General features: G+C 41.4%; 2 protein-coding genes and 1 long non-coding RNA gene across 7 annotated transcripts in view; all 3 read left to right on the forward strand.

Annotated features, from left to right (window-relative positions):
- LOC113128693 (sialoadhesin-like) overlaps positions 1 to 27,634 on the forward strand; it is a 34,707-nt gene extending 7,073 nt beyond the window's left edge. The window contains exons 2-10 of one of the 2 annotated variants that reach the window (XM_026304194.1): positions 12,094 to 12,175; positions 14,965 to 15,306; positions 15,443 to 15,655; positions 16,020 to 16,376; positions 16,753 to 16,980; positions 17,660 to 17,923; positions 24,205 to 24,468; positions 26,696 to 26,777; positions 26,899 to 27,634. In XM_026304194.1, coding sequence (XP_026159979.1) covers positions 12,106 to 12,175; positions 14,965 to 15,306; positions 15,443 to 15,655; positions 16,020 to 16,376; positions 16,753 to 16,980; positions 17,660 to 17,923; positions 24,205 to 24,468; positions 26,696 to 26,777; positions 26,899 to 27,058 — 1,980 coding nt within the window. In that variant the 5' untranslated portion in view covers positions 12,094 to 12,105 and the 3' untranslated portion in view covers positions 27,059 to 27,634. Of the gene's footprint in view, positions 1 to 11,968; positions 12,176 to 14,964; positions 15,307 to 15,442; positions 15,656 to 16,019; positions 16,377 to 16,752; positions 16,981 to 17,659; positions 17,924 to 24,204; positions 24,469 to 26,695; positions 26,778 to 26,898 lie in introns of those variants that run through there. The other variant, XM_026304193.1, reaches the window with a different exon arrangement.
- LOC113128696 (serine/threonine-protein phosphatase 5-like) lies at positions 454 to 11,007 on the forward strand. Of its 4 annotated transcripts, none has more exons than XR_003295527.1 (12): positions 454 to 1,441; positions 2,098 to 2,143; positions 2,326 to 2,416; positions 2,551 to 2,692; positions 2,860 to 2,964; positions 3,363 to 3,450; positions 3,709 to 3,742; positions 4,101 to 4,175; positions 4,686 to 4,788; positions 4,905 to 5,026; positions 5,288 to 8,100; positions 9,717 to 11,007. XR_003295527.1 is itself a non-coding variant. In XM_026304195.1 (11 exons), the coding sequence occupies exons 1-11, from the start codon at positions 1,289 to 1,291 to the stop codon at positions 5,421 to 5,423; spliced, it is 1,095 nt and encodes a 364-aa protein (XP_026159980.1). In that variant the 5' UTR covers positions 454 to 1,288; the 3' UTR covers positions 5,424 to 8,945. The 4 variants fall into 4 exon arrangements, 1 of the variants encoding a protein (XP_026159980.1); XR_003295529.1 differs by having other exon boundaries at positions 10,211 to 11,007; XR_003295528.1 differs by lacking the exon at positions 9,717 to 11,007 and adding an exon at positions 8,799 to 8,945.
- On the forward strand, positions 21,259 to 23,506 carry LOC113128703 (uncharacterized). The gene is made up of 5 exons (XR_003295533.1): positions 21,259 to 21,568; positions 21,653 to 21,734; positions 22,542 to 22,895; positions 22,986 to 23,213; positions 23,330 to 23,506. It is a non-coding gene; the product is annotated as an uncharacterized LOC113128703 (long non-coding RNA).
- Positions 27,635 to 27,907: the final 273 nt, after the last annotated feature.

Here is a 27,907-nt window from a genome sequence, read left to right on the forward strand (position 1 = left end):
TTATTCAATAAAGTTTGACATAGCAAGCTTCTGTGAATCACATGAGGCCTCAATCAAACCTGTTTGTTACGTTTCACAGCGTAACTAACTGTAAAACCAATAGAATTCACATCCTCAGAGAAAATCCCAGTCAGGGGGTATAGTCTAACTTCGATTGACAGGAGAATTACCCAGTCAAATTGTTCGTAAATGGTGACAGACGCATCTTGTAGCCAATGATGAGACCTAAAAATTAACATACAGGAAGTTGTGCCAGATGGTGCAACAGTGGGCTTTAACGCAGCCCCTCCTTACTGTAAATGTAGCCATGACAACACTGGGCAGGCAGCGCTCGACGCTAGAGGGGGAGGGGAGTCATGTTTCACATTCTACAGCGCGCCGATAGAAAACTGGGACGCTTTTGCTTCAATCGGCACCAAGGCCGTCAATATAACTCTTAAAATGTAAGAACAACAGCTAGTTTAATTTAGCTATGTGTTTTTCGGCCATTTGCAAAAAAGGGGGCGGGGTAGACAAGAGGTTTTAAAGCAGCAGTAATGAGAACAGGTGAAGCAGCTGAAAACAACACATTACATAGTGGAACATTATTGATCAAACTGGTTCTATCACAGTGAATATCACAAATATCACAGTGAATGAAATGTCTTTATTTTTAGTCAACAACATGAAACCCATCTGATAAGAACTTGTAGAAACTGAGGCTTAACTCTCCTGTGAAAACTGTGCATCTTCAAAATATCGACTGTTCACCAGTTAAGAGCAGAAACTCTGTTTTTAAAAAAACAAAGGTCAACTGATTCTAATATTCCACATTAATAATTTTGGCACACAGCTTTACAGCAGGATTATAAAGTTTGATTATTATTGTTTAGTCATTTTTACAAACGGACAAACCTTTTAGTTGAAAGATGCATTATTGTCTAATATTGGCTAATCTCTTGTGAAATAGTTAAGATGAATAAATGGCCACATACCAGGGATGTTTGACTGGCAAAGGCATCTCTGGCCTTAAGGCTAAAAAGTTTCCACTTCATGAGTCCACTGAGTTTAATCCAGTTGTCTGTGATTCGCTGATAAGAAATTTCATAATGTAACTGAGTTGTGCTTCTGTATGTTCCCAGACTAAACTCTGGACTTGAGACTAGTTTCCTGATGGAGTATTTCTAGTGTGCTTCAGGGTACCTGAGCACTGTTTCTGTCCAGAAATATTTCTTGGATATTTGTGGCACTGTGACCTCAGTGTGGTATGTGGGCAGGATGAATTCCTCTCTTTCCAGCACACACTTGCATGGAATCATCATGTCATGAAGATGAAATGGAAGAGGAGGAGCAGTGGACTGCAGTTCTTCCCAGAAACAAGTGCAGCCCCAAATCAGCCCCCGCCCTCAGGACAAAAGAGAACAAGAGCAACTGTCAGCTGCCTCACAGGATCTCAGAGGAGGTGAGTGGAAGCCGAGCCAGCGTTCGTAACATTTCATCTGTTACTGCAGAATAAAACAGATATTCAAGAGAATACCTAGTGACCAACTGTGTGCAACAGAGAGACACAAAGTCTTCCCTCACAACAATTATCATCCTGTTGGCGCCTTCATGACTGAGGCACTGAATCTGTCTTAGCTCACTCACTGTAAAGTTTGAAACCCAGTCCTAATAAAATGGAACTGGATCTGGAGAACTGGTGAACTTAGTCAAGTCAGGAGAAATGGTTATTTGCATTTACAGTGCCATGTTTGTTTTAACGTTGGGTTTAACCTGAAGTCACTCTCTAAAAATAAGGGCAAGTATAACGTCAGGGGGTCTTACTAACTTGTTTGGTACAAAAAAGGCCAGGGGTAGCCAGGTATAAACACAGACATGCTACACTTGCGAGGACCCTCATTTGTATAAGACATTGCTTAGCCTCTCACCTTAGCCATCACAAGTGAATGCCTTGAACCACACACACTCAGGACTCCACATTTAAAGCTGGTCTGTCCATCCATTAAGGACGTAGTGAGATCAAACACTGGTCCTGTTTATTCATTTATTTATTTATTGCTGAAAATGTGGAAAACATGAAATTGCCAGAACATGAACTATAGTAAAAACTAATTACAGGTGGACACTACAGAAGAAATGAAGAGGAGGGGCCAGACTCTGACAGGTGAATAAACATATTTGATGTCTTTTAGATGCATGTTGTGCCCTTTTTAAATACCTGATGCACATGTCACATATTATTGCCTTCTTAAGGTCAATTAAATCCCTCATTCACCTGATTCTAAGTGTTATAATGTTAGTGGAGGTCATAATAAGAATAAAAGTACGCATGTGTTCATTTTCCAGTGCAGGGTATTGAGATGTTTGAGCAGGGCCAGTACAGCCAGGCAGTGGACAGGTTTACTGAAGCAATCCACTGTGATCCCAAGGACCACAGGTGAGCTGAACTGTGACCTCTGACTCCAACTGCTCTAACACTGTCTTCTCTCAACCACGTTTGAATCAGTCCTCTTCACATTCACTTTGTGTTAGTTAAATAAATATACCACTGTCTATGTGTCTGTGTCTCAGGTTCTATGGAAACCGGTCCTACTGTTACTGGTGTCTAGAGCAGTACTCCTCTGCCCTAGCAGACGCTCAGAAGTCCATTCAGCTCGCTCCCAACTGGCCGAAGGGATACTTCCGTAAAGGCTCTGCTCTGATGGGGTTAAAGGTTAGGAGAATTTCCAGTCTGTCATATAATAGTTAGAAATGTTTGCTGCATCCTTGAAAAAATAGGTTAGATTGTTAAATTACATCAGCAGCACTATGAGAATCATTTAAATTGCCTTCAATCCTTCATAAAGTAGTGCAGGCTCATGTGCATGTACGTGTGTGCAGCGGTACAGTGAGGCAGAGAAGGCCATGGAACAGGTGTTGAAGTTGGATCAGGACTGTAAAGAAGCTTCCAGTAAACTCTTAACCAGCCGGGTCCTGCAGCTCATGGTGAGGACCTTCAATAAACTGCATAACTTCCTCCAAGACTGCCACCAAACTTTATCACGTCAGCTTAAGTGAAAAATCAGAAAACTGCAATCAGTTAAATTCCAACACTGCAGACCAACTTTTCTTTCTACAAAAAGAATTTTAGTGCAAATTAAAAACAGCAAACAGTAGAATCATACCAAAATATACAGTGAGTAATAAAAAGCATTATAAATAAAGTTTTAATAAATATGCACAAAAGCAGCTTATTTATTAGTTCTGGGGCTTTCTGCAGCTTTGACCAGTATCAGGTTTAGTCTCCAGTCCAAAAGGAGTTCATGTTTTTATCTCAGCATCTCATACATGCAAACATCCAGCTGGTGTATAGTGTCTTTTTTCATGTCCATTTGTCACTGTAGGAGCTGGGTTTTGAGGAGAGGCAGAGTAAAGTTCTTTTGGAGAAGTTCACCACTGTTCAGGCAGTCATCGCCGCATCTGAAGCACAAGGTAAGAGGAAGCTGTAGAACCATCTCTGTCCACAAGGGGTCAGCACTTCTCTGTTATGGTCAGATTCAGTTTAATTTGAATTGACAGCAGAAAAGCACAAATACCAATACAGTTTAGTGTAAGAACAAACTACAGGCAGCACATTGATGTTTGCACTGTTTTAACTATGAACACTGAGAAACACTTTGAAATATATTTAACTGATGTGTGTTTATTGTCTCGTAACATGAGATCGACTTTGTGTTTCCTGTCTCCTAGTGGTGAAGCACACATCTCTGCAGGACCAGAGTGGGTAGGCTATAAGTGATGCACATAATCACACAAATAACAACTTTCAGGAATACACAATGTGATGCACACTGTAACTATACTATATAACTATATACTCTATCATGTCAAACATAAGGCAAACCAGTGTTTATATTTACATGCAGCTGCGTCTTCCAGTATAAAATATACAATGATGATTTATAAAATAAAGTGATTAAAGCTTTTTTATTTTCTAATCTAATAGCACCTTTAATAAAAAGGATCACTCTTTCTGACATTATTCTCTCCTGTCATCTTTTCCTTACCCTTTCACTTCCTGTTTGACTCCTTTACTTGTTCACTTCTCCTTTCTCCTGCTGTCTTTCCTTCCTGTCTTGTAGGAAATGTCGCTCTCTGTGGGTTGGGAACATTACATTTGAAGTTACAGAGAAAGACCTCGTGGATCTCTTCAAAACGTAAAAACACAGTGTGTGTCTGCGTCTGTGTGTAAGGACTAATTAGAGCTGCAGTATTTCTCGATGGAGCCATGAACTGAGTTATCTGCTGAGTTATTGCAGTGTAATTACAGTAACAGGATGGACTTGACATACCTTTGTTTAATGAAGGGGGTAGTAAAAACCAGCAGCTACAGTGACTGCAGCTATTTCTACTTACTATTTGGACAATGGCACATTCTTTGTTTTGTTCACTCTCTACTGTTCCCAGATTTTATTGGGTTGTTGTTATCGGCATGAAGCATCACAGCTTGGTAAACTTAAATAAAGACACATGGTGGAGACTGGACCTGTGAGGGTGAGACACAATGTTGTGTTACAGTGTTATGAGAAACATTGTCGTCACCCAAAAAACCTGCCAGCAGTAATGGAAGAGTTGGTGTACTACTGTAGTAATAATACTAATGAGAGTATTATCTGTCCTGCACTGCTTTGCCCTGGGATAGATGCTCAGTGTTTGTGTTGTTACAGGTTTGGTGAGATCGAGAGCATCAAAGTTCTTTATGAGCGTTACTGTGCCTTCATCAACTTCAAAAATGCCAACATGGCTGCCAAAGCCCTGGTAAAGCTGCAGGTGAGTCTCAGAGAGGCTCATTTTTCAGGCAACCCCAGAGCTCATCATCTTGGATGTTTGACTTTGTCAGTGTGCAGGTTTAGGTTCGATCACCTGTGCTGTGTCCTTTTGTCCAGGGGGTGGAGCTGGGAAACAGCAAGCTGGTGATGAGGTACCCAGACCGCTGGATGCAGCAGACACTGCCCTCCACAGAAAGGACCAGTGCTGCAGGAACACAGCAGAGCTCAGCTGTCCCAGGGTACTGAGCAACTCACTCATAACGTGGATCTGTAAACATCACTCTTAAAAAGATCTGTAACTGTAATAACCAACAACGTCCATCCACATGACTCATGTGATTTGACATGTTTATAATCCCTTTAACACGCAGCCCAATGGAAAGTGGATATTGACAGGAAGTAATCTGCTGCTTTATCCTCTGTCGGTCTTCCTGCCATTGTTGCCACCTGTGTAATTTCCTGTGAATATCATGCAGAATGTTCTGTTCTTGTCCATGTAGGTTCAGACGGAGGGCACCTGTGAATGGAGACGAGTGCTACTACTGGCGGACCACAGGCTGTTTCTATGGCGACAAGTGTCGCTTCAAACACATACCAGAGCAGTACGGCAGAGACAAAAAACTATGTCAGCCCTAACTCTGTCCCGTACCCTCCCAACCCCAGCACCAAGGCACATTAGAGAAGGACTCACAGTGAGAAAGAGAAACATGAAGGACAGAGGACAAGAGGATGATCTATCTGAGAACACAGGCGTCTGAATGAGTGAGAGTCAGGTATGACATATATGTATGTAATATCCAAAGTCACCATGAGGATTTTCAGTGTGCAGAGCCAAACCTCAGAAAGATGCTTAAAGAATAAATCCATGTGAAACATAAGCTTCTAGCACGAGGAGGTCCTCACAGCAACTGAATTTATTTAAGCACCACTGAGGAGTCATTTAGCTCCATTTGGACTGAAGGAAGAACCGTGTTGATCCATGCTATGTGGTGAGAATGTCATCCATCATCACTTACTGTAACAAATGTGACTGAACTATACTGGAAACACTACTCAGCTCTGCTTCCTGACAAAACCTTCTCTATTCAACACTGTGGACTTGCTTTGAAATGAAGTTATTTTCACATCTTTAATACGGATCAAATTTGCACAAAACAATAAATCAGTAACCACTGATTTACTTCAGTTGTCATTTTATTCCTGAGCTTCCAGCAACCAGCATGAACTTGTTTGGGATTGATGGCATCGTGTTTTCATATCAGATGGATCATACAAACTGTCACAAGGCACTGAAGGAGTAATGAAAAACAGCTCTTTTCTCTTCTGTCTTCACTTGGTGCTGTAATATGGGCAGTGGAGACAAATGATTTCAGGTTTCTAGCAGTTTAAAGCAGAGGAAAGCAGCGCCAAGTTTGTGCAGTGGGATTGTGGCTCTCTTCAAAACCTGATTGTGCAGGTTTGATGTCCTCTGTCAGGTGTTGTATAACTACATTTATGTTTTAGGACAGTTAGCAATCTTATACAGTCAACTTCAGGAAGCTCAAAGGAAAAGCTGGTTTGAACTGTCAGCTCATCACTTCTACAGAACTTCACTGCTTCTTCTGTGAATATAACGGATGTGGCTCTTGACTCACAACTACTCTGAAATTTCCATCAGATAAGTACATACTTTACTATATTGTGGTAATTCCATAGATATTATGAAAACATGACCTGCAAAATGATGCTGCAGCTCTTAACCCACAACTGAACTGAAATTTCCACCAAACAAGAACCTGCTAAAATAAATATAGTTCTCTCAAATGATAAAGATGGCTTCAACATGTATGTAATTCTGAGTTAAGATCTCATCTAACCAAATATACCATCATCATGTGTTATGCAGAATGTTTTAAAAGTATGTTGGTGAATAGATATGAAGTTTGTCTCCAAGTGAAAGAAAGAATAAGGAAGCAACTGGGTCATCAGTGAAAAACACAGCACTGAGCAGCTGTCATCAGTGGAAGGGTGGTCGCCCCTGGGCAGCTCTGACAGAAACACTATGAAAACAAAGAACATGTTGAGCTGCTCAAATGTCGTCTATGCTAAGAGACGTTGTTATTGAGGCCATATTAGAGCTAAGTGTAAAGCTGTTTTGGTGGGTGACTGAACTACTGAGATCTGAACTCAGAATGACATCAGTGTTAAGGCCATATACTGAATCATCTCTTTTATCCAAACATTGACTGTACTGGTGTTACTTTACTAAGAATTAGTGCAATTCAGTGTCAGCATTTGTAGTTTTTCAGCACTTGTTACTGGGTAGACTTTTAAAATGTGTTGTCTGATGTTCTTAAATATAGTTTCTGCTGTTCTGGGTTCCAGTGGTACAAACAGCAAATCCACAGAGTTGATGTACATTTCTGTTCAGATATGTGCAGTGAGAGGATCAACAGTGGACATACGCTGTAAAAAGGTTTGTGATCAGACTTGTGTTTTACTGAAATGCACCACAAAAGGCCTATGGATCTGAGAAGAGGCTCAGATATTCAGGCTGTGTGAAGCATTGATGTGACTGTACAACCTGCACTTTGACACAAGGTAAAATTCACCTGGAGTCACTTTATCTCTCCCAGGTAATATTTCTCTTATTTCCAAATAAATAATATGAGACTGTGTTTGTGTTTGTTGTCAGTTGAAAAATGAAACAGTTTTTGTCTTCACAGATCCAGATCTCAGGTGCAGGTGAGAAGGTCACATGTTGGTAGATGAGACTGCATGAGTTTGTGGAAAATGGCCATAAGTGTTTGATGATGAATTATTCAAAGTGGAGTGTTTTAATGATTAGTGTTTAATCTGCATAGCAAAGCCAGGTTACTGTAAGTGGGCTAAAACCACATGACTTTTCCTGAGTATGACCATAACAACTAAAGTATGTACAAAGGGTGTCCAGGAGCGCAGAGACTGGAGCAATCAGAGAAGCTGGAGCCAGGGCGTGACACGGGAGTTCAGAGACATGGAAAACAGGAACAGGGAGTTATTCAGCAGAGCATGGCATCTTAGGAAAAAGAAAACCACAAGCCAGGGAAGCTGAAGTCCAAGAACAGAGATAGACCATGGAGATTCAGTGGAGTGTGCTCTCTCACTCAGGAACACAACCAGGGATACGCCAGACTCAAGTACTGATATGAAGCAGAAGAGACACATGTGACTGAAGCCGGGAACAGGAAACACTCAGGTAATACCCACAGGGAACCGGAGCCAAGGAGATACTGGAATCTGCCAACACGGAACATCAGCACCAGGAGGAAAGACAACAGAAACCCAAAAGGTGGTGAGTATGGACAGTGAACACAGACAGTACAATCCAGCAATGAAGTGAAGTGGAGAGCTGGTATATATAGATAGATATAGAACTCCTTTTCAAGGGCAAATGGACCCAAGTGCTGCTCATCCCCTCATTGCCTAGATCACATACACACCCACACTGAGGGAGAGAGACGAGGAGGCAAAACCAGGGAGTAGAGCAGACACAAGTGAAACCAGTCAACATAGATTAACCCAAAGCTACCTGGGACTAGAACAGGCAACACAGGAAATAAGTCCCATACAGGAAGCCAGAACATGAATAACACCATCAAAACTTTGGTTTATAATCAACGTCATTTTGAGATTTATGACATGCTGATGTTTGCATTGTCCTTAAATTTGATAGTATGTTTTTGTCGTCTTGGCTTCTTGACTGACTATGAGTGGACTTACAGTGCTTTGTCATATTAACACCAGATAGCATTTTTCTATCTTCTATATCTCCATGTCTAAACGTTGATTTTTATCACTTTTATAGTGTTTGCCAACTGTTTACATTAAGCATGGAAGCAGGTTTATGGTGTGACAGTGTGCACCACCCACCTCAGTGACTAACTACAATTAGAGCCTCAGTCCCCCAGAAGCAACAACAGGAAACAGACTTGATAGAAGCACCTTCACACATGCTCACTGCACTGATAAAAATATTTCCTCTGTGCTTAGTGTGAACATGAAACACAACTACTTCTGACCTACGGACACAAAAGTGAAACGCAACTACTTCTGACCTACGGACACAACGTGAAACGCAACTACTTCTGACCTACGGACACAATGTGAAACGCAACTACTTCTGACCTACGGACACAACGTGAAACGCAACTACTTCTGACCTACGGACACAACGTGAAACGCAACTACTTCTGACCTACGGACAAAAAAGTGAAACACAACTACTTCTGACCTACGGACACAACGTGAAACGCAACTACTTCTGACCTATGGACACAAAAGTGAAACACAACTACTTCTGACCTACGGACACAACGTGAAACGCAACTACTTCTGACCTACGGACACAACGTGAAACGCAACTACTTCTGACCTACGGACACAACGTGAAACGCAACTACTTCTGACCTACGGACACAAAGGTGAAACACAACTACTTCTGACCTACGGACACAACGTGAAACGCAACTACTTCTGACCTACGGACACAACGTGAAACGCAACTACTTCTGACCTACGGACACAAAAGTGAAACGCAACTACTTCTGACCTACGGACACAACGTGAAACACAACTACTTCTGACCTACAGACACAAAAGTGAAACGCAACTACTTCTGACCTACGGACACAACGTGAAACGCAACTACTTCTGACCTACAGACACAAAAGTGAAACGCAACTACTTCTGACCTACGGACAGAATGTGAAACACAACTACTTCTGACCTACGGACACAACGTGAAACACAACTACTTCTGACCTACGAACACAAAAGTGAAACACAACTACTTATGACCTACGGACACAACGTGAAACACAACTATTTCTGACCTACAGACACAACGTGAAACACAACTACTTCTGACCTACAGACACAAAGTGAAACACAAGTACTTCTGACCTACAGGCACAACAAGAAACACAACTACTTCTGACCTACGGACACAACGTGAAACGCAACTACTTCTGACCTACGGACACAACGTGAAACGCAACTACTTCTGACCTACGGACACAAAAGTGAAACGCAACTACTTCTGACCTACGGACACAACGTGAAACACAACTACTTCTGACCTACAGACACAAAAGTGAAACGCAACTACTTCTGACCTACGGACACAACGTGAAACGCAACTACTTCTGACCTACAGACACAAAAGTGAAACGCAACTACTTCTGACCTACGGACAGAATGTGAAACACAACTACTTCTGACCTACGGACACAACGTGAAACACAACTACTTCTGACCTACGAACACAAAAGTGAAACACAACTACTTATGACCTACGGACACAACGTGAAACACAACTATTTCTGACCTACAGACACAACGTGAAACACAACTACTTCTGACCTACAGACACAAAGTGAAACACAAGTACTTCTGACCTACAGGCACAACAAGAAACACAACTACTTCTGACCTACGGACACAACGTGAAATGCAACTACTTCTGACCTACAGACACAACGTGAAACAGACATGTTCTTTCTGAAAGCTGCACTCAAGATAAGTGTTACATGCTCTGCTAGTTCCATGTTAGACTTCTAAATAATTTTCAATGTCATTTCCATTAACTCTATTTTGAGATGTTCATGCATTGTTTCCAGAGCAACTGCTACTTGTCTACTACAAACATTTTGGTTTTAGAAAAGGTCAAAGTACTGAATGATCTCAGTAATGCCCTGGATAAAAAACAGCATTGTGCAACTCTGTTTATAGATCTGTCCAAAGCTTTTGACAATGTAGATCATTCAGTACTGACACAACAGTTACTAAACATTGGATTTTCAGAACATGCAGTAGGCCGGTTCAATAAACAGAACTCAGTCTGTGCAGGTAAATGGTGTCCAGTCCATATCTCTAACATTAATGAAAGGAGTTCCACAGGGATCAATTCTGGGTCCAATTCTTTTCATTATTTACATAAATAATCTTAATAATTGTTTGTAGGTGCAGTAGCTCCATTCAAATGTTTTTTGTCACATCACAGTTGTTCTGACAGAAAAAGCCAATGAAGTCTGTTCAGAACATTCACTTCTCACTGGAAGCATCAACTTTCAAACCATGTCCAGTGGATAATTGAACACACTGGAATTAATCCCAGTGTCACAGCAAGTTTTGCAGTGTCTGATTCAAAGGAACAGTCAGTAACTCCAACATCATTTCAGTTCCCTCTCACTGCTGCAGAGGGCGACAGTGAGCACAGTGATTTCATTTCAGCTTCAAACTAATCATTTGTGGGTTTATTGTTCACACTAGAGTTTTATTCACTAACTACAGAGACTAATATAGAAAGAGACAGCTTTCACTGTCATGTGTGTTCATCTTTATGCTGTACATTTCAATTTGTTGGGGTCGCTCATGGAAGCAGAACAGATGGAGGTTGAATAAATGTGAAGCTTCGTTATTCTAACACCTTTGTTCAACTGAAGCGACTTGTTTTGAAGAGTCTGATGTCATTGCAGTTCATCAAAGATGTTGGTCACCAGTGTGAACTATTGACATTTCCTGAACATGGTCTCCAGCTGTGATGTTTGAAGAATTAAATGTCCAGGGTCTCATTAACATATAGTGCAAAGAGCTTCAGTCATTAAATGTGAGAATAAAGCAGCCAAAGTAAATGTAGATGTGACTCAACAATCAGTGGTGGATGGGAAATGTTGTTTCATGGTCCTGGTTCAGTGTCTTTGATGTTTCACTGCCCTCTGGTGGTGAAGCTTCAGAGAGGGCAGGTTCAGGCTTCATCCCTCTGAGTGCTGCCCCCACTGTCTGCTTTAAAGGCTCAGTTCACCCAAAGGAAACAAACCCAACTGATTTTCTCTTTTCCCCCCAGTGTTATTGAACCATGCAGAGAGTTTTCTCATCCTCTGCAGTGATACTGAGTCAATGCACCATTTATTTAAACTGGATTTTTCTCTTTTTATTATTAAAGTTATTAAAAAACGAATGTTTTTGTTCCAGTGTTGTTACTAACAGAGCACATAACTCATCTCTCTGTCTCTATAAAGTTTATTAACATTTTAAAGTTTGCAGACCAACACAACTTTGTTCTAACTCCAGTCTTTACTGACCTGTGGCTCATTGTGCATATTAATGGTGTGAAGAGGAAGGAAGTCTCATCAGCATCATTTGTCTTCTGCGTTGTAAAGACAGAGGAGAGGCATCTTTAGAGACAACCTGCTTCTCTAACGTGAGTAGGGTCGTTTATGGACATGACTGAAATACGTCCTGTGTACATTTATTTACCTGCTGACATGTTTTATTGTCTCTGAAGTCCCACAGACTGATGACAGGAGCAGCTATGAGTTTAACAGCAGCAGCCAGTGGATTTGTCGTCTTCCTTCTCTCTGTGTCAGGTACTGTAGATCTACATTGACATTGGCTGCATGAAATGACAGGAATGTGGGGAAATGTGGGATTTGTAAAGTTGCAATGAAGCTGAGTTTGTTGGACTGTATGTGGAAATAAGTGGATGAGAGGTTTGTGAAAGACAAAGCTTTCTGAAACCCTGTACTCATTGGTTTGATGGACATTTGGTGTAAATGTCCAGTTGAAAGTGGAGCAGACTTTTTGCTGCTGACAGACTGAGAGCTGCAGCCTTTTCTATGTTCAATACTGCTCAGTTTGATTAGTGACACATTTATTATACAGCACTTAGTCAAAGCAGCCTGAAGTAGGAAATCAATGAATGAACATGACAGATCAGCACTTTTCTAGGTTTGATGTATGGACTGATGCAGTATGATGCAAACATTTCAAACCCTACAACACTAAACACTCTCTTCTGTTTCTGTTGGGGCTTTTTTGATGACATGTTGATTCATGTTACAGGGCTGATGTCCTCAGATCAGTTTTACGTTTCATTGGAAACTGAATTGCTTTGTACCAGGAACAACAGTTGGAATATTATGGATGAAAAACATGTGATTCTTAGATGAATAGTGACTTTCTCTTGAACATTTCCTCATAAAGGAACAAAACTTGGGCGTTGCAGCAGCTCTGAAGCCTGTTGTTGACCAGTCATTTCTGTCTGTGGCTGCTTTTAACTCAGTCAAGTTGCACTTTGACCATAGAAACTGGTGTCACACCAGAATATGTGTGAATATGTTCTCTGTGCTCATGTTTCTTCATTTGTCTGTGGTTTTCACTGTCAGCTCAGCATCAGTGTGACCCCAGAGTGAAAGACAGCTTAATGTAATTGGGTTAAAACCACATGACTTTTCCTGAACCATCAAAACTTTGGTTTATGATCAATGTCATTTTTAGATTTATGACATTCTGATGTTTGCATTGTCCTTAAAGTTGCTAGTATGTTTTTGTCGTCTTGGCTTCTTGACTGACTATGAGTGGACTTACAGTGCTTTGTCATATTAACACCAGATAGTATTTTTCTATCTTCTATATCTCCATGTCTAAACGTTGATTTTTACCACTTTTATAGTGTTTGCCAACTGTTTACATTAAGCATGGAAGCAGGTTTATGGTGTGACAGTGTGCACCACCCACCTCAGTTACTAATTACAATTAGAGCCTCAGTCCCCCAGAAGCAACAACAGGAAACAGACTTGATAGAAGCACCTTCACACATGCTGATGAAAATATTTCCTCTGTGCTTAGTGTGAACGTGAAACACAACTACTTCTGACCTACAGACACAACGTGAAACAGACATGTTCTTTCTGAAAGCTGCACTCAAAATAAGTGTTACATGCTCTGCTAGGATTTGTTCTCTTGCTTCTGTCTGTCTCAGGTACTGCACATCTACATTTATGTTGTAGGGTAGTTGGCACATTCAGAAATTCACTGTGGTGTGTTTTTTTTTTTTTTTTTTTTTTTTGGTAAATGAATATTTGATGTTTAACACTGTGCAACGTCTGAAACACCAGACACTCACTTCTCTTTTTTTAAAATGCAAGTCTTACAGGGAAGACAGTTGCACCTCATCAGCCTCAGTGTTGTGAACATTAAAGACAGTAAAAGTCTGTTTGTGTCATCTAGGATGGATGGAAGTAATGATTGTTTTAGACTATGGGGGAACGTAGCTAAGTACATAGTACAAATATACTGGCAAGTATTTTGTTGTCATTATTTGTGTAATATTTCATGGTTCCAGTTTCCTGGATGAGAGTATTTTTGTGTCTCTCTTGCGTTGTTTAATAATGTGACTTTATTTTTAGTGGAGGTTTGAATAATTGTTTAGACCAAACACAGTGTAGATATCACTGACATGTTAACAAGTGATTACTTTTACTTCCTCTATTCTTAGTCTACAAATGCTCTAAGTGCAGCTGAAAGAAAGTCTTGGTTTGGTCCACACACTTATGCAGCACATTGTAGTGATGTTTCAAAACTTTTCTATAGGAGCTAAATCTGATACGAAGCTACTGAGTTGTTTAACCCTGCAGTGACCTGACTGACACGTTTGTCTGGATGTTGTTTGCTGTATCTGTCCCGTGACATGAGAAGGTTTATTTCTTACAATAAGCAGCAACATATAAATTCAGGTCCAATCCATTTCCAAAACCTTTTCGCTCTTCTGGGTCAAAACAACTGCTGGTAAATGTAAGAAGGCTGCAGAACATCCATCCATCCATCCTCTATACCGCCTTAGTCCTAACCAGGGTCTCAGGGATCAGCTGGAGCCTATCCCAGCTCTCTCTGGGTGAAAGGCAGGGGTCCACCCTGGACAGGTCCCCAGTCCATCACAGGGCCACATAGAGACAAACAACCACACACACTCACACTCACTCCTATGGGCAATTTAGAGTCACCAATCAACCTGACATACATGTTTTTGGACTGTGGGAGGAAACCAGAGTACCTGAAGAAAACCCACACAAGCACAGGGAGAACATGCATTACATTACATTATATCCATCTAAGACTGTATGATGGTCTGACTGAGTGCACAAAAATATAAACTTTCATTTCAGGCTTTAGTCTGAAAACAATGAGGGCAGGATCAGAACCTTAATGTCTGAATAAACAACAGCTGCAGTCATAATATTACTGATTACAACAGCCATTAAACATGACAGACACCTGATGGATTCTGAGGTTTGCTAGTTATTTTCTGAAACTACAGATGGAAAACTGTTGTTTTTATGAACCTGATTGTGTTTTTCTGATGTGCTCTGTGTTACAGTGGTGCAGGCTCAGGATGGCTGGGGAGTGACTTACACTGCTACTGACATCTGTGCCATAAAAGGATCAACAGTGAACATAAGCTGCACCTACACATACCCATCTAATGTTAGAGTTCAGGAAAGATTCTGGTTTACTAAATGGACTAATACAGAACCAGAGGATCTGAAGACTCAGTCAGAGTATTCAGGTCGTGTTCAGTATCAGTGTGAAGATAAAACCTGCACTCTGACAATCAGAGACCTGAGAGAGACAGACTCAGCTCAGTACCAGTTCAGGTTCATCACAAATCAACAAAGTCGACGTTATACTGGTTCACCTGGAGTCACTTTGACTGTCACAGGTAAAACAGGTTATTTTTTTATTAGTTATTTCCAACTATTCAACATTTGGAAACAGTAACATGAACATGGCTGCATGTGTGTATGTTGTTAAATCTAAATTTCTGCTCTGTTCCTCTTCTTTTTCCACATAACCAGATCTCCAGGTCAAACCATCTTCATATTCATCATGGCTGGACTGTCACAGCAGGTGTGATCTGCCTGGTCGTCTTTCTTATGTCTGGTACAAGAATGGACAGAAAACTTCACAGAAACGATCATTTTATTTTTATTATTCAGGCTCCTTTAATTCTGCAGACAGCTATTCCTGTGCTGTAGCAACATATGAACATCTCCCATCTCCTTCAGTGTGTGAGTTTCCACCAGAGCCTTCCACCAACTTAATGTCATTTAGCAGAGACTTACAACCCAACTACAATACTGTATACTGGATGGATTTTAGCTGTGCTGGTAGCATTTCTGTAGAAATGGCAGTTCACCACTTTGACCCAGACTGAAATATCTCAACTACTATTAGAGCAGTTGGGATTAAAATGTATTGAGAGAAAACAGAGTATGAATCATATGATGTTGGTCACACCCACGGTGAATAAAAGGCTGAGACTTTACTGTTTAGTGAAACAAACTCTACAACTACTGGATGAAATTTGGAAACTCATTCATGTTGCAGCACTAATTCTGGTTTAAATCGTCTAAAACATATTTCATTTTTCAGGTGTCAAAGGTCAAAGCTGCAACAGAGTGACTTACACTGACAGAAGCATCTGTGCAGTCAAAGGATCATCAGTGGACATTTCTTGTACTTACAACAGTCATGATAAAGACATTCAGTCTAAATTCTGGTTCAGTCCTGAACGTAGTGGTCGTTGGCAGAGTCCCTCACAGCCTGAGGACCTTAGTGAAGACTCCCAGTTTGCAGGTCGTGTTCAGGTCCTTGACCCAGAGACAGGACGCTCCACTCTGAGAATCACTGACCTGAGAGAGACAGATTCAGCCCAGTATCACTTCACATTCAAAACACCAGGCTTTGAATGGAGGAGTAGTTTACCTGGTACAACTCTGACTGTCACAGGTGCTGATCAACACACACTAATAAATATTTAAAGGGGAAAAGTCAATTGCATTTGACCAGTGATTATGTTATACTTTATGTGTGTATATGACATTAATGTTGTTATCCAGCAAATAACTCACGTTCTCAAACTGTGACTACATAATGTCTTATAGCAGAAAAACTGTTACAGAAAATGAGTAAATGCTGATATTTACATGCAGAAATCAAAAGCTAAGACTTGAGTCAAACTGCAGCCATCATCAGCAGTTGGATACGTCCCCACCAGTCTTAAGATGAGACATTTCTACTAGTTCACTTTGTCACACTGTGACTTTGTATTTGTGTTTTGAGTCTTTAGTGACCAGTGCCCTTAATGTTTTTTTCTAATGTCCAGCTCTGCAGGTTCAGGTGACCAGAATAAGAAGAGTCCACCAGTCTTCCACTGAGGCAGAGCTGAAGTGTCACAGCAGCTGCAGTCCAGCTGGACATCCTTCTTTGGTTTGGTTCAACAATGGACAGGAAGTAGGACAGGGACCAAATCCTTACAGAGGCCTGATCTATGATGGAGACAACATCTACTGTGCTTTCAAAGGACATGAGAAATACCACTCTGCCTCAGTGTGTGAGTTTACACCACTTGGTAAAGTTTCATAAAACCACAGCATTGTCACATCAAAACACTAATTTACTGTTTCAACATGTGATAATAATGAGAGAGACACAGACTAATAGGGGGGTCAGGTCTGACAACATGTTGAATTTGTTGTTCCAGTGTTCCTGAATAAACAACATGTTATAGGCCATTTAATGTGGACGTCTTGTTTAACCAGTGTAATGAACAAAGAACTGGAGGTTGAGCACCAGGTAGGCAGCTCATTCTTGGCTAGTTTGGAGGAGTCTGGCTGGGAGAGCTTCCAGCCCTGGTGAGGACCAGGTAAATCCTTGGATTCTGTACAGGAGGAATCAGGAGTGAACTGCCGCTGCAGTCTCACACCCAGGGTTCTGGTTGTCATGTGTAGACGGTAAAGAGGAAGTGACCAAGGACATAGACTTGTCCTTCTACAGAACATAGTGACAGAAATGAATCCATCCCTGCTAGTAGCCGTCCTAATCAAAGACACAGACTACCTGGGCGGCAGGTCCCAGAACTTCAGACAGGGATTTAGGTCATAATGAAATTATAAAAACAAGACCAAAATAATCTTTTAATTGTCTGAGTGTTTTATTGTCTCTAATGAACAGCTAAAACAGACTTTTTATGAACATATGTCTCATTGTAATGAGAATCTCTTTTCCTCCAGATCCCCCAAAGCTTCTGTCAGTGTCAGTGAGTCCCTCTGCTGAGATAGTGGAGGGCAGTTCAGTGACTCTGACCTGTAGCAGTGATGCTAACCCAGCAGCTAATTTCACCTGGTACAAGAAACATGGAAATCCAAGTCTTCAACCAGCCAGTAAACAGTTTAACTTCAGCTCCATCCAGTCCTCTGACTCTGGAGAGTATTACTGTACAGCTGAGAATGATCTGGGAAGGAGAACATCTGGATCCATCTTTATTCATGTGACATGTGAGTGAAACAGCTTCTTTAGAAAGCAACATACAGCTAATAATAGCTTATCCAGTCAAATATTCATATTTAATGTTGTTAAAACCAGGAACCAGTCTTGCTGATCACACGTATTTCTTCAGCTGTGCCTGCTGCCAGTCACAAAACCACCTCTAAAGTTTTCACTAACAGACTGGGGCTTGACACTGATTAACAGACAGTATCAGCTGACAAATGACTGATCAGTCTAATGTAGATCTCCTGTCTGTTGGGGTCCAGTTCCAGGTCAGTCAGTAAGAATCATGAATATCATCAGGTTGACTCTGGTGGTCCTGATGCTGATTCCTCTGCTTGTCCTGAATCTGTGGATGAGGTAAAACCAAAAATCCATCAGTTCCATCACTGCTCTTTTATTTCCTTCTTCAGACGTCCTTTAGTCTTAAAGTCATGAATTCCAGTTTGTTCACTTTCACATTTGTTGTTGTTGGATTCAATCCAGGAAGAAGAAAACTTTGTGTTTAAAAGCTGAACTGAAGGAACCTGTAGAGATGACAGAGGTGACAGGCTCTATTGACAACATGTCCACAACAATATGGTTCAAAGAAATCAGTCTGTAAATGCACTGGGACACATTTTCTTATTGATCTGAGGTCATGAAGTGAATTTCAATTTCCAGTCACATGAGCTGAGTAGGAACCAGTAATGTCTTTGGCCTTTACACAAACTCAGCTCATCATTTTGATTGAAATGTTGTTAAATACGTGTTCAGGTTCATGAATGAGGCTCCATCTTTTCCTCTCTCTCCATCAGTTTGACTCTGGGCCTGATTATCCAAACATCTCAGCCTTGACGCCCGTCGCTGCAGCTCAGGCAAACCTCTCAGAGGAGCAGGAAGACCTGGTGTGAAGTCCAGTCTGGTTAGAGCCTCGTGTACGGTCATACAAAAAGACTGGTTGTGTAAATACAGATATTTGAGCATTGACTTAGTTAGAGTGCAGTGCTGGGGGGAGTCCTGACCTTTGACTGTGTTACTGTGGCCGGTGTTAGAATAAAGGAGTTTAAAACTGGGTGGTCTCAAACCACCGTGGGGGTAAAACAGCCTCAGAGTCTGCAGGCAGGGCACTTGAGGGGCTTATTGGCGAAATGTAATCTTTTAAGGATTTGACTTTCTTTACATCTACCAAAATAAAGAAATACATCACTGAAGGTGTTTGTGGAGTCCTTGGTTTTGTGGCTGGTTTTGGACTCATGGGAGGAGCAAAGCTTTTCATAATTGTGCCGTCAGGTGTTTCCTGGGTGTTTGGAAGGTTGGTATTTCCAGGCTGTGGAACAGGTTCATTTTTCTGATTGGCAGACAAAACAAACTAATATTGAAATGATATACAACAGAGTGGGCCTCAGATAGTGGTTATGTATAATATGTGTTTGAGATATGGGTTTAAATGTGAGTCCTTTAATTTGTAGAAAACTGATGTTTTCTCTGTAAGAGAGAAGATGTTATAAATATAAATCCTGGAGCTATATATCACTGATGTGCAGTTACTGGTCCCACCAACCTGCAGTATCTATTTGTTGTTTATTATTGCTGTTTTTTTCTCTCCTCTATCCACTCACCCCAACCGGTAGAGGCAGATGGCCGCCTGAACTGAGCCCGGTTCTGCTGAAGTTTTTTTCTTCCATTAAAGGGAGTTTTCCTCTCCACTGTCGCCAAGTGCTGCTCATAAGTAATTTGTTGGGTTTTTTTTTGTTTTTTGTAAAGTGCATTGAGATAATTGTATTGTGATTTGGCGCTATACAAATAAAATTGAATTGAATTGAAATATGACATGACAACAAATATGTGGAGAAAAGCAAAGGTGCAAATTTATTGTGAACTCAAAATGATGTATTTTTATTGGATGACAGAAACATATACAATACCTTTACTTTGGAAATCTGCTTTTGCTTTGCCCCTGTTCAAGAGTGGTGACCCCACCAACATGAACAACAACAGGCCCATTTCCAAACTTTCTGTTCTGACAAAAGTGCTGGAGTCACTGCTAAGCCATCAACTTGAACAGTATCTATCTACAAACATGTTAGATAATTCTCAGTCTGGTTTTAGAAAAGGTCAAAGTACAATCACAGCTGCTTTAAAAGTCCTGAATGATCTCAGTGATGCCCTGGAAAATAAACAGCATTGTGCAGCTGTGTTTATAGATCTGTCCAAAGCTTTTGACACTGTAGATCATTCAGTACTGACACAACAGTTAGTAAACATAGATTGTCAGAGCACGCAGTAGGCTGGTTCAATAAACAGAACTCAGTCTGTGCAGGTAAATAGTGTCCAGTCCACATTTCTAACAGTAATGAATGGAGTTCCACAGGGATCAATTCTGGGTCCACTTCTTTGCATTATTAACATAAATAATCATTTGTTGTTTGTAGGTGCAGTAGCTCCATTCAAATGTTCTCTGTCACATCACAGTTGTTCTGGCAGAAAAAGCCAGTGAAGTCTGTTCAGAACATTCACTTCTCACTGGAAGCATTAACTTTCAAACCATGTCCAGTGGATAATTGAACACACTGGAATTAATCCCAGTGTCACAGCAAGTTTTGCAGTGTCTGATTCAAAGGAACAGTCAGTAACTCCAACATCATTTCAGTTCCCTCTCACTGCTGCAGAGGGCGACAGTGAGCACAGTGGTTTCATTTCAGCTTCAAACTAATCATTTGTGGGTTTATTGTTCACAATAGAGTTTTATTCACTAACTACAGAGACTAATATAGAAAGAGACAGTTTTCACTGTCATGTGTTTTCATCTTCATGCTGTACATTTCAATTTGTTGGGGTCGCCCATGGAAGCAGAACAGATGGAGGTTGAATAAATGTGAAGCTTCGTTATTTTAACACCTTTGTTCAACTGAGGCAACTTGTTTTGAAGAGTCTGATGTCATTGCAGTTCATCAAAGATGTTGGTCACCAGTGTGAACTATTGACACTTCCTGAACATGGTCTCCAGCTGTGATGTTTGAAGAATTAAATGTCCAGGGTCTCCTTAACTTAAAGTGCCAAGAGCTTCAGTCATTAAATGTGAGAATAAAGCAGCCAAAGTAAATGTAGATGTGACTCAACAATCAGTGGTGGATGGGAAATGTTGTTTCATGGTCCTGGTTCAGTGTCTCTGATGTTTCACTGCCCTCTGGTGGTGAAGCCTCAGAGCTGCAGGTTCAGGCCTCATCCCTCTGAGTGCTGCCCCCACTGTCTGCTTTAAAGGCTCAGTTCACCCAAATGAAACAACCCAAACTGATTTTCTCTCTTCCCCCCAGTGTTATCGAACCATGCAGAGAGTTTTCTCATCCTCTGCAGTGATACTGAGTCAATGCACCATTTATTTAAACTGGATTTTTCTCTTTTTATTATTAAAGTTATTAAAAAACGAATGTTTTTGTTCCAGTGTTGTTACTAACAGAGCACAACTCATCTCTCTGTGTCTCTATAAGGTTTATTAACATTTTAAAGTTTGCAGACCAACACAACTTTGTTCTAACTTCAGTCTTTACAGACCTGTGGCTCATTGTGCATATTAATGATGTGAAGAGGAAGGAAGTCTCATCAGCGTCATTTGTCGTCTGCTTTGTAAAGACAGAGGAGAGGCATCTTTAGAGACAACCTGCTTCTCTAATGTGAGTAGGGTCGTTTATGGACATGACTGAAATACGTCCTGTGTACATTTATTTACCTGCTGACATGTTTTATTGTCTCTGAAGTCCCACAGACTGATGACAGGAGCAGCTATGAGTTTAACAGCAGCAGCCAGTGGATTTGTCGTCTTCCTTCTCTCTGTGTCAGGTACTGTAGATCTCCATTGACAATGGCTGCATGAAATGACAGGAATGTGGGGAAATGTGGGATTTGTAAAGTTGCAATGAAGCTGAGTTTGTTGGACTGTATGTGGAAATAAGTGGATGAGAGGTTTGTGAAAGACAAAGCTTTCTGAAACCCTGTACTCATTGGTTTGATGGACATTTGGTGTAAATGTCCAGTTGAAAGTGGAGCAGACTTTTTGCTGCTGACAGACTGAGAGCTGCAGCCTTTTCTATGTTCAATACTGCTCAGTTTGATTAGTAACACATTTATTATACAGCACTTAGTCCCAGCACTTCACTTAGGTGAACAACCATTTTCAGGTCTCTCCAGAGATGTTGGACAGGGTTCAAGTCAGGGCTCTGGCTGGGCCACTCTGGGACATTCACAGAGTTGTCCCTAAGCCTCTTCCTGGGTTGTCTTGGCTGTGTGCTGAGGGTCGTTGTCATGTTGGAAGGTGAACCTTCGGCCCAGTCTGAGGTCCTGAGAGCTGAAGAACAGGTTTTCATTGAGGATGTCTCTGTACTTTGCTCCATTCAGCTTTGCCCCAACCCCGACCAGTCTCCCAGTCCCTGAATGAAACCCTTCCTGCATCTGATCACCTTATAAATGTCTATATTCTACATCAGCTGTGGTTCTATTGAGGCCTGATGATTAACTTCAGATAATGAAGGATTTTGAACCTTGTACAAGTTACTTTTCCCCCAGATCATATTGGTGCTATGATACAATTTGTCTGATTAACTGAAGTTACTAATTTGATGATGTTTGCTGATGTGCTCTGTGTTACAGTGGTGCAGGCTCAGGATGGCTGGGGAGTGACTTACACTGCTACTGACATCTGTGCCATAAAAGGATCAACAGTGAACATACGCTGCACCTACACATAACCATCTAATGTTAGAGTTCAGGAAACATTCTGGTTTACTAAATGGACTAATACAGACCCAGTGGATCTGAAGACTCAGTCAGAGTATTCAGGTCGTGTTCAGTATCAGTGTAAAGGTAAAACCTGCACTCTGACAATCAGAGACCTGAGAGACACAGACTCAGCTCAGTACAAGTTCAGGTTCATCACAAACAAACAAAGTGGACATTATACTGGTTCACCTGGAGTCACTTTGACTGTCACATCTTCATCTGAAGGTTTGTCCAAATGACAAAATCTGTTGTTCCTGGAAAACTCTCAGTGAACATGTGTGTGTTTATGTGAGCTGACAGTTTCTGTCTTTGCAGGCCCTGGACTCCAGGTGCAGGTGATCAAACCCTCCCCTGTCCTCTATCCTTCCTGGGCAGAACTAACATGTCACAGTCGTCGTTTCCTGCCTGGTCGTCCTTCCCACATCTGGTACAAAAATGGACTGAAGATCAAAGAAACTCCTACTTTGGACCAATACTTTGATTCAGCAGACAGCTACTCCTGTGCTGTAAAAGGACATGAGTGTTTCCCCTCTCCTTCAGTCTGTGAGTTTACTTCAGTCTTCTTCTAACATGTCATGGACATGGAGCCTTTAACTAAGTCATTGTACTATTTCTGTTGAAGCACCATTTTTTGTTCTTTGAGCTGGTTTATCTTTCAGGTGTCAAAGGTCAAAGCTGCAACAGAGTGACTTACACTGACAGAAGCATCTGTGCAGTCAAAGGATCATCAGTGGACATTTCTTGTACTTACAACAGTCATGATAAAGACATTCAGTCTAAATTCTGGTTCAGACGTCAACATAATTGGAGGACACGTTCACAACCTGTGGACCTTAGTGAAGAGTCCCAGTTTGCAGGTCGTGTTCAGGTCCTTGACCCAGAGACAGGACGCTCCACTCTGAGAATCACTGACCTGAGAGAGACAGATTCAGCCCAGTATCACTTCACATTCAAAACACCAGGCTTTGAATGGAGGAGTAGTTTACCTGGTACAACTCTGACTGTCACAGGTGCTGATCAACACAATCATTCATTGTGAAATTCATCATTTTCACTAACTGATTATTTATACCTGTGTGTTTTTACTGTTAACCAGTGACACTGTTGGTTCCTTGTCACATATCCAGCAGCTCTGCAGGTGCAGGTGACCAGAGTAACAGTCCTCCAGTCTTATACTGAGGCAGAGCTGAAGTGTCTCAGCAGTGACAGTCCAGCTGGTGGTCTCACATACGTTTGGTTTCAAAATGGACAGAAAGTCCCAGATGTTGAATCAGCCTCTTATAAAGGCCGGTTTGGTCCTGGAGACAACATCTCATGTGCTTTAAAAGAACACGAGGCTTGTCCTTCTCCTCCAGTGTGTGAGTTTCTGTCTCTGTATGTGGAACCAGACTAACATGACAGCAACACTTTTCAATATGAGTGGATCTGCAGTGAAGCTGCCACTAAACATTTTGTGTTGAGTTTGTATATTTGGTCAGTTATTGCACTAAAGGAATCAGTCCTGATGTTTTCTTATTGATTTGATCTGCTCCAGATGGTCCAAAGCTTCTGTCAGTGTCAGTGAGTCCCTCTGCTGAGATAGTGGAGGGCAGTTCAGTGACTCTGACCTGTAGCAGTGATGCTAACCCAGCAGCTAAATACACCTGGTACAAGAAAAATGGAAAACCAAGTCTTCAACCAGCCAGTAAACAGTTTATCTTCAGCTCCATCCAGTCCTCTGACTCTGGAGAGTTTTACTGTACAGCTGAGAATGATCTGGGAAGGAGAACATCTGGATCCATCTTTATTCATGTGACATGTGAGTCAAACATAAAACAGCAAATACTAAAATAAAGATGTTTGATCTGTGGCTTCTTTACACTCTGGATAATGTCAACAGCATGTTACTTATAATATACAATAGATTTACAAAACAACCAAGGTGATTAACCTGATTGTAAAGTAATAGAAAAAACAGATTGGGCTTAGTAACAGTAAAAAAGCATCTTGTGTACAAGTATATAATGTAATTGCTTCATCATGTATTGGGTTTTTAATGTAATGTAAGTAGGATGTTTCTGTTTTTGAATTGTTTTGTGAGGTTGAGGACCCAACTGGAACTCATGCTTTTTATTTTGATGACAATAATCTGTTGTTACATGTCTTCCAGACCCCCCAAAGCCTCTGTCAGTGTCAGTGAGTCCCTCTGCTGAGATAGTGGAGGGCAGTTCAGTGACTCTGACCTGTAGCAGTGATGCTAACCCAGCAGCTAATTACACCTGGTACAAGAAGAACCACACACTGCTCAGTAAAGAACCACAGCTTATCTTCAGCTCCATCCAGTCCTCTGACTCTGGAGAGTTTTACTGTACAGCTGAGAATGATCTGGGGAAGACAACATCAAAATATGTTTTAATTAGTGTGAAATGTGAGTAAAATCATTAAGGTCATTATTTAAAATGAGCTTCAATCTGTCAGGTTTGTTTTATGTGGTCAACAAAGATTATTCCTGTTTTCTCCACATTCAACATCTGTTGCAGCTGCAGCAGATGTTGACGAGGCAGTTTTAGTCAATCCTGACTGCTCTGTTCAGAGAGTTTAAACCAATATATTCATCACATGATCTCCTCCAAGTTTTCAAATGCTCCTAAAAATCTGTCTTTTCCAGATGGTCCACAGTCAGTGTCAGTGAGTCCCTCTGGTCAGATAGTAGAGGGACGTCCAGTGACTCTGACCTGTAGCAGTGATGCTAACCCAGCAGCTAATTACACCTGGTACAAGGAGAACCAAACACTGCTTCATGGACCAGAAGGGACTTATCAGTTCTCATCCATCCGCTCTGAGGACAGTGGGACATATTACTGCAGGTCTGAGAATCAGTATGGACAGATCAACTCTGAGCCTCTATTGGTGAATGTCCAGTGTAAGTAGAAAACTGCAACTAATCAGTCACAGTTACTGTACCTCCTATGATGGATGGATAGATAGACAGACATGCCTGCTGCATGTACATGTGGTACTGTTATCCCTGCTCTTCCCATCTGTTGCTGCATTGTCCAGTTGGACGTTCAGGCCTAAAAGCAAAAGCTCATGTTGTGTTTCTAAACATATTTTCACCAGATGGTCCAAAGCTTCTGTCAGTGTCAGTGAGTCCCTCTGCTGAGATAGTGGAGGGCAGTTCAGTGACTCTGACCTGTAGCAGTGATGCTAACCCAGCAGCTAATTACACCTGGTACAAGGGGAACCAAACACTGATTCATGGACCAGAAGGGACTTATCAGTTCACCTCCATCAGCTCTGAGGACAGAGGAACATATTACTGCAGGTCTGAGAATCAGCTTGGACAGTCAAACTCTTCAAGTGTGTCCATAGACGTCCAGTGTGAGTATTAGAAATCACTTCAGTTCTGATGATGAAGTTGATAACACAGGTCATTAGTCTTAAATGTTGCTACTGTATATTGTCTACTCTTGTAATATCATATGTGTGTGCAGAGTTTGATTCATTTGTCATGTTGTTTTTCATGTGTGTTGTGTAATATAGATGTTTTCTTTCTGCTCCTCCTTTGGTGTCACTCTTGACTTGTGGTTGCAAAATCTCTACTTTGGCTATTTCTGAAAAACAGACTCTCAGACAAATATTGAAGACTTGTCTCTATTTTCCTCCAGATGCTCCAAAGCTTCTGTCAGTGTCAGTGAGTCCCTCTGCTGAGATAGTGGAGGGCAGTTCAGTGACTCTGACCTGTAGCAGTGATGCTAACCCAGCAGCTAATTACACCTGGTACAAGGAGAATGAAGAGTCACCAAAAGCTTCAGGACAGACCTTCAACATCACTGACATCAGACCTGAACACAGTGGGAAATATTACTGTGAAGCCCAGAACACAAGAGGACGTCAAAACACCACCTCACATCTGACTGTTGTGGCAGGTTGTCTCTATTTACAGATTCACAGCTGTTATTTCTCATGTTATTTTGCACTTTACATGGAGCCCACTAATAATTCCTGTAAATTTCCAGTGTTTCATCTTGATAATTGTTTTCTAGATCCATGGAAACTTCCAGTAGCACTGACTGTCCCTGCTGTTTTTCTGGCCTTCATGCTCCTTCCTGCCTTGCTGTGGATTAGGTCAGCAGTTCATTTTCTCTGTAATTATATTTACCGTACTCTGCCTATGGACAAGATGATCAATTCCATGTCATGCGTTCAGTGTTTCATCAGTTTATTTGTGCTTTTATTGTCCTGTCAGAAGACGGAGGTCATTGGATCAACAGTGTGAGGCTGAGGGGGGGCCAGACAACAGTGCACAGGTGAGGAAGGAGAGTTCAGGTGCACCAGTACGAACAAAAACCTGCTGGTCAGACGTCAGAGTCACTGGTCACCTGAAAACTCCTCTGACAGACGTGTAATGTGCAGACTGTTTAGTGCAGACCCACATTAACCACATCCTCTGATCATTAGCACATCTCTGCTCTCATCCTTCCCTGTGTGCTCTCTTAAAGCTGGAAGGTAACGTGCAGCCTTTCAGACATGTCATGGAAATACTGTGGAAAAATCCTCTGAAGCAAAGACTGAATGTACTAATGTTCATTTATAAAGGAACAGGATTTATTTACAGGCAGAAGAAGAGTGAAGCTGGACTCTGACCAGGTTTAGCTGAAGGTGTAAAGGACAGTTGGACAGTTTTTCAAGTCTGATTGAAAACGATAACCAGGTGCCCACATTAAGACTGAAACATGTGTTTATGAAGCCATTCTCAGCCCTTCTCATTCTGTGTGAAAATGGATTCAAAGGTTTGTCTAATGTGCAGCTCTCGTCTAACTGGGACGACCAAAGCCTCATATTAGCCTCAGCTGGACTTTGGAACACATTTTGGTACAAACCAACTTTCATTTAAAAAGCATCTGGATGGAGTTTTTCCTGCTCAGTGAACAGGAGGAGTCATCTCAGAAAGTAAAACACTACAGTTTCATATCTGCACCTGAAAAATTGCGTCTTTTCCTTGAACAAATGAAACCGATGCTCCTGGTACAGGGTTAACCGGTTAAACTGGAGAACATGCAGCAACCCCTGCTGGTGAACTGTGGCCACTGCAACAACCTTATATCCCTGACATGAAGCAACACTCCACCTTTTACCTGCAAATGGTCATGTCATGCTACAGTGCAGTGAAAGTCTTCGTGATTTCCCAGAGTTACTCATGAGTTCTGTTTATCCAGAGTCTCAAACTCATGGAAAATGTCACAGTCTTCTCTGTT

The sequence above is a fragment of the Mastacembelus armatus genome, chromosome 1 (assembly GCF_900324485.2).
Source record: "Mastacembelus armatus chromosome 1, fMasArm1.2, whole genome shotgun sequence".
NCBI lineage: Eukaryota > Metazoa > Chordata > Actinopteri > Synbranchiformes > Mastacembelidae > Mastacembelus > Mastacembelus armatus.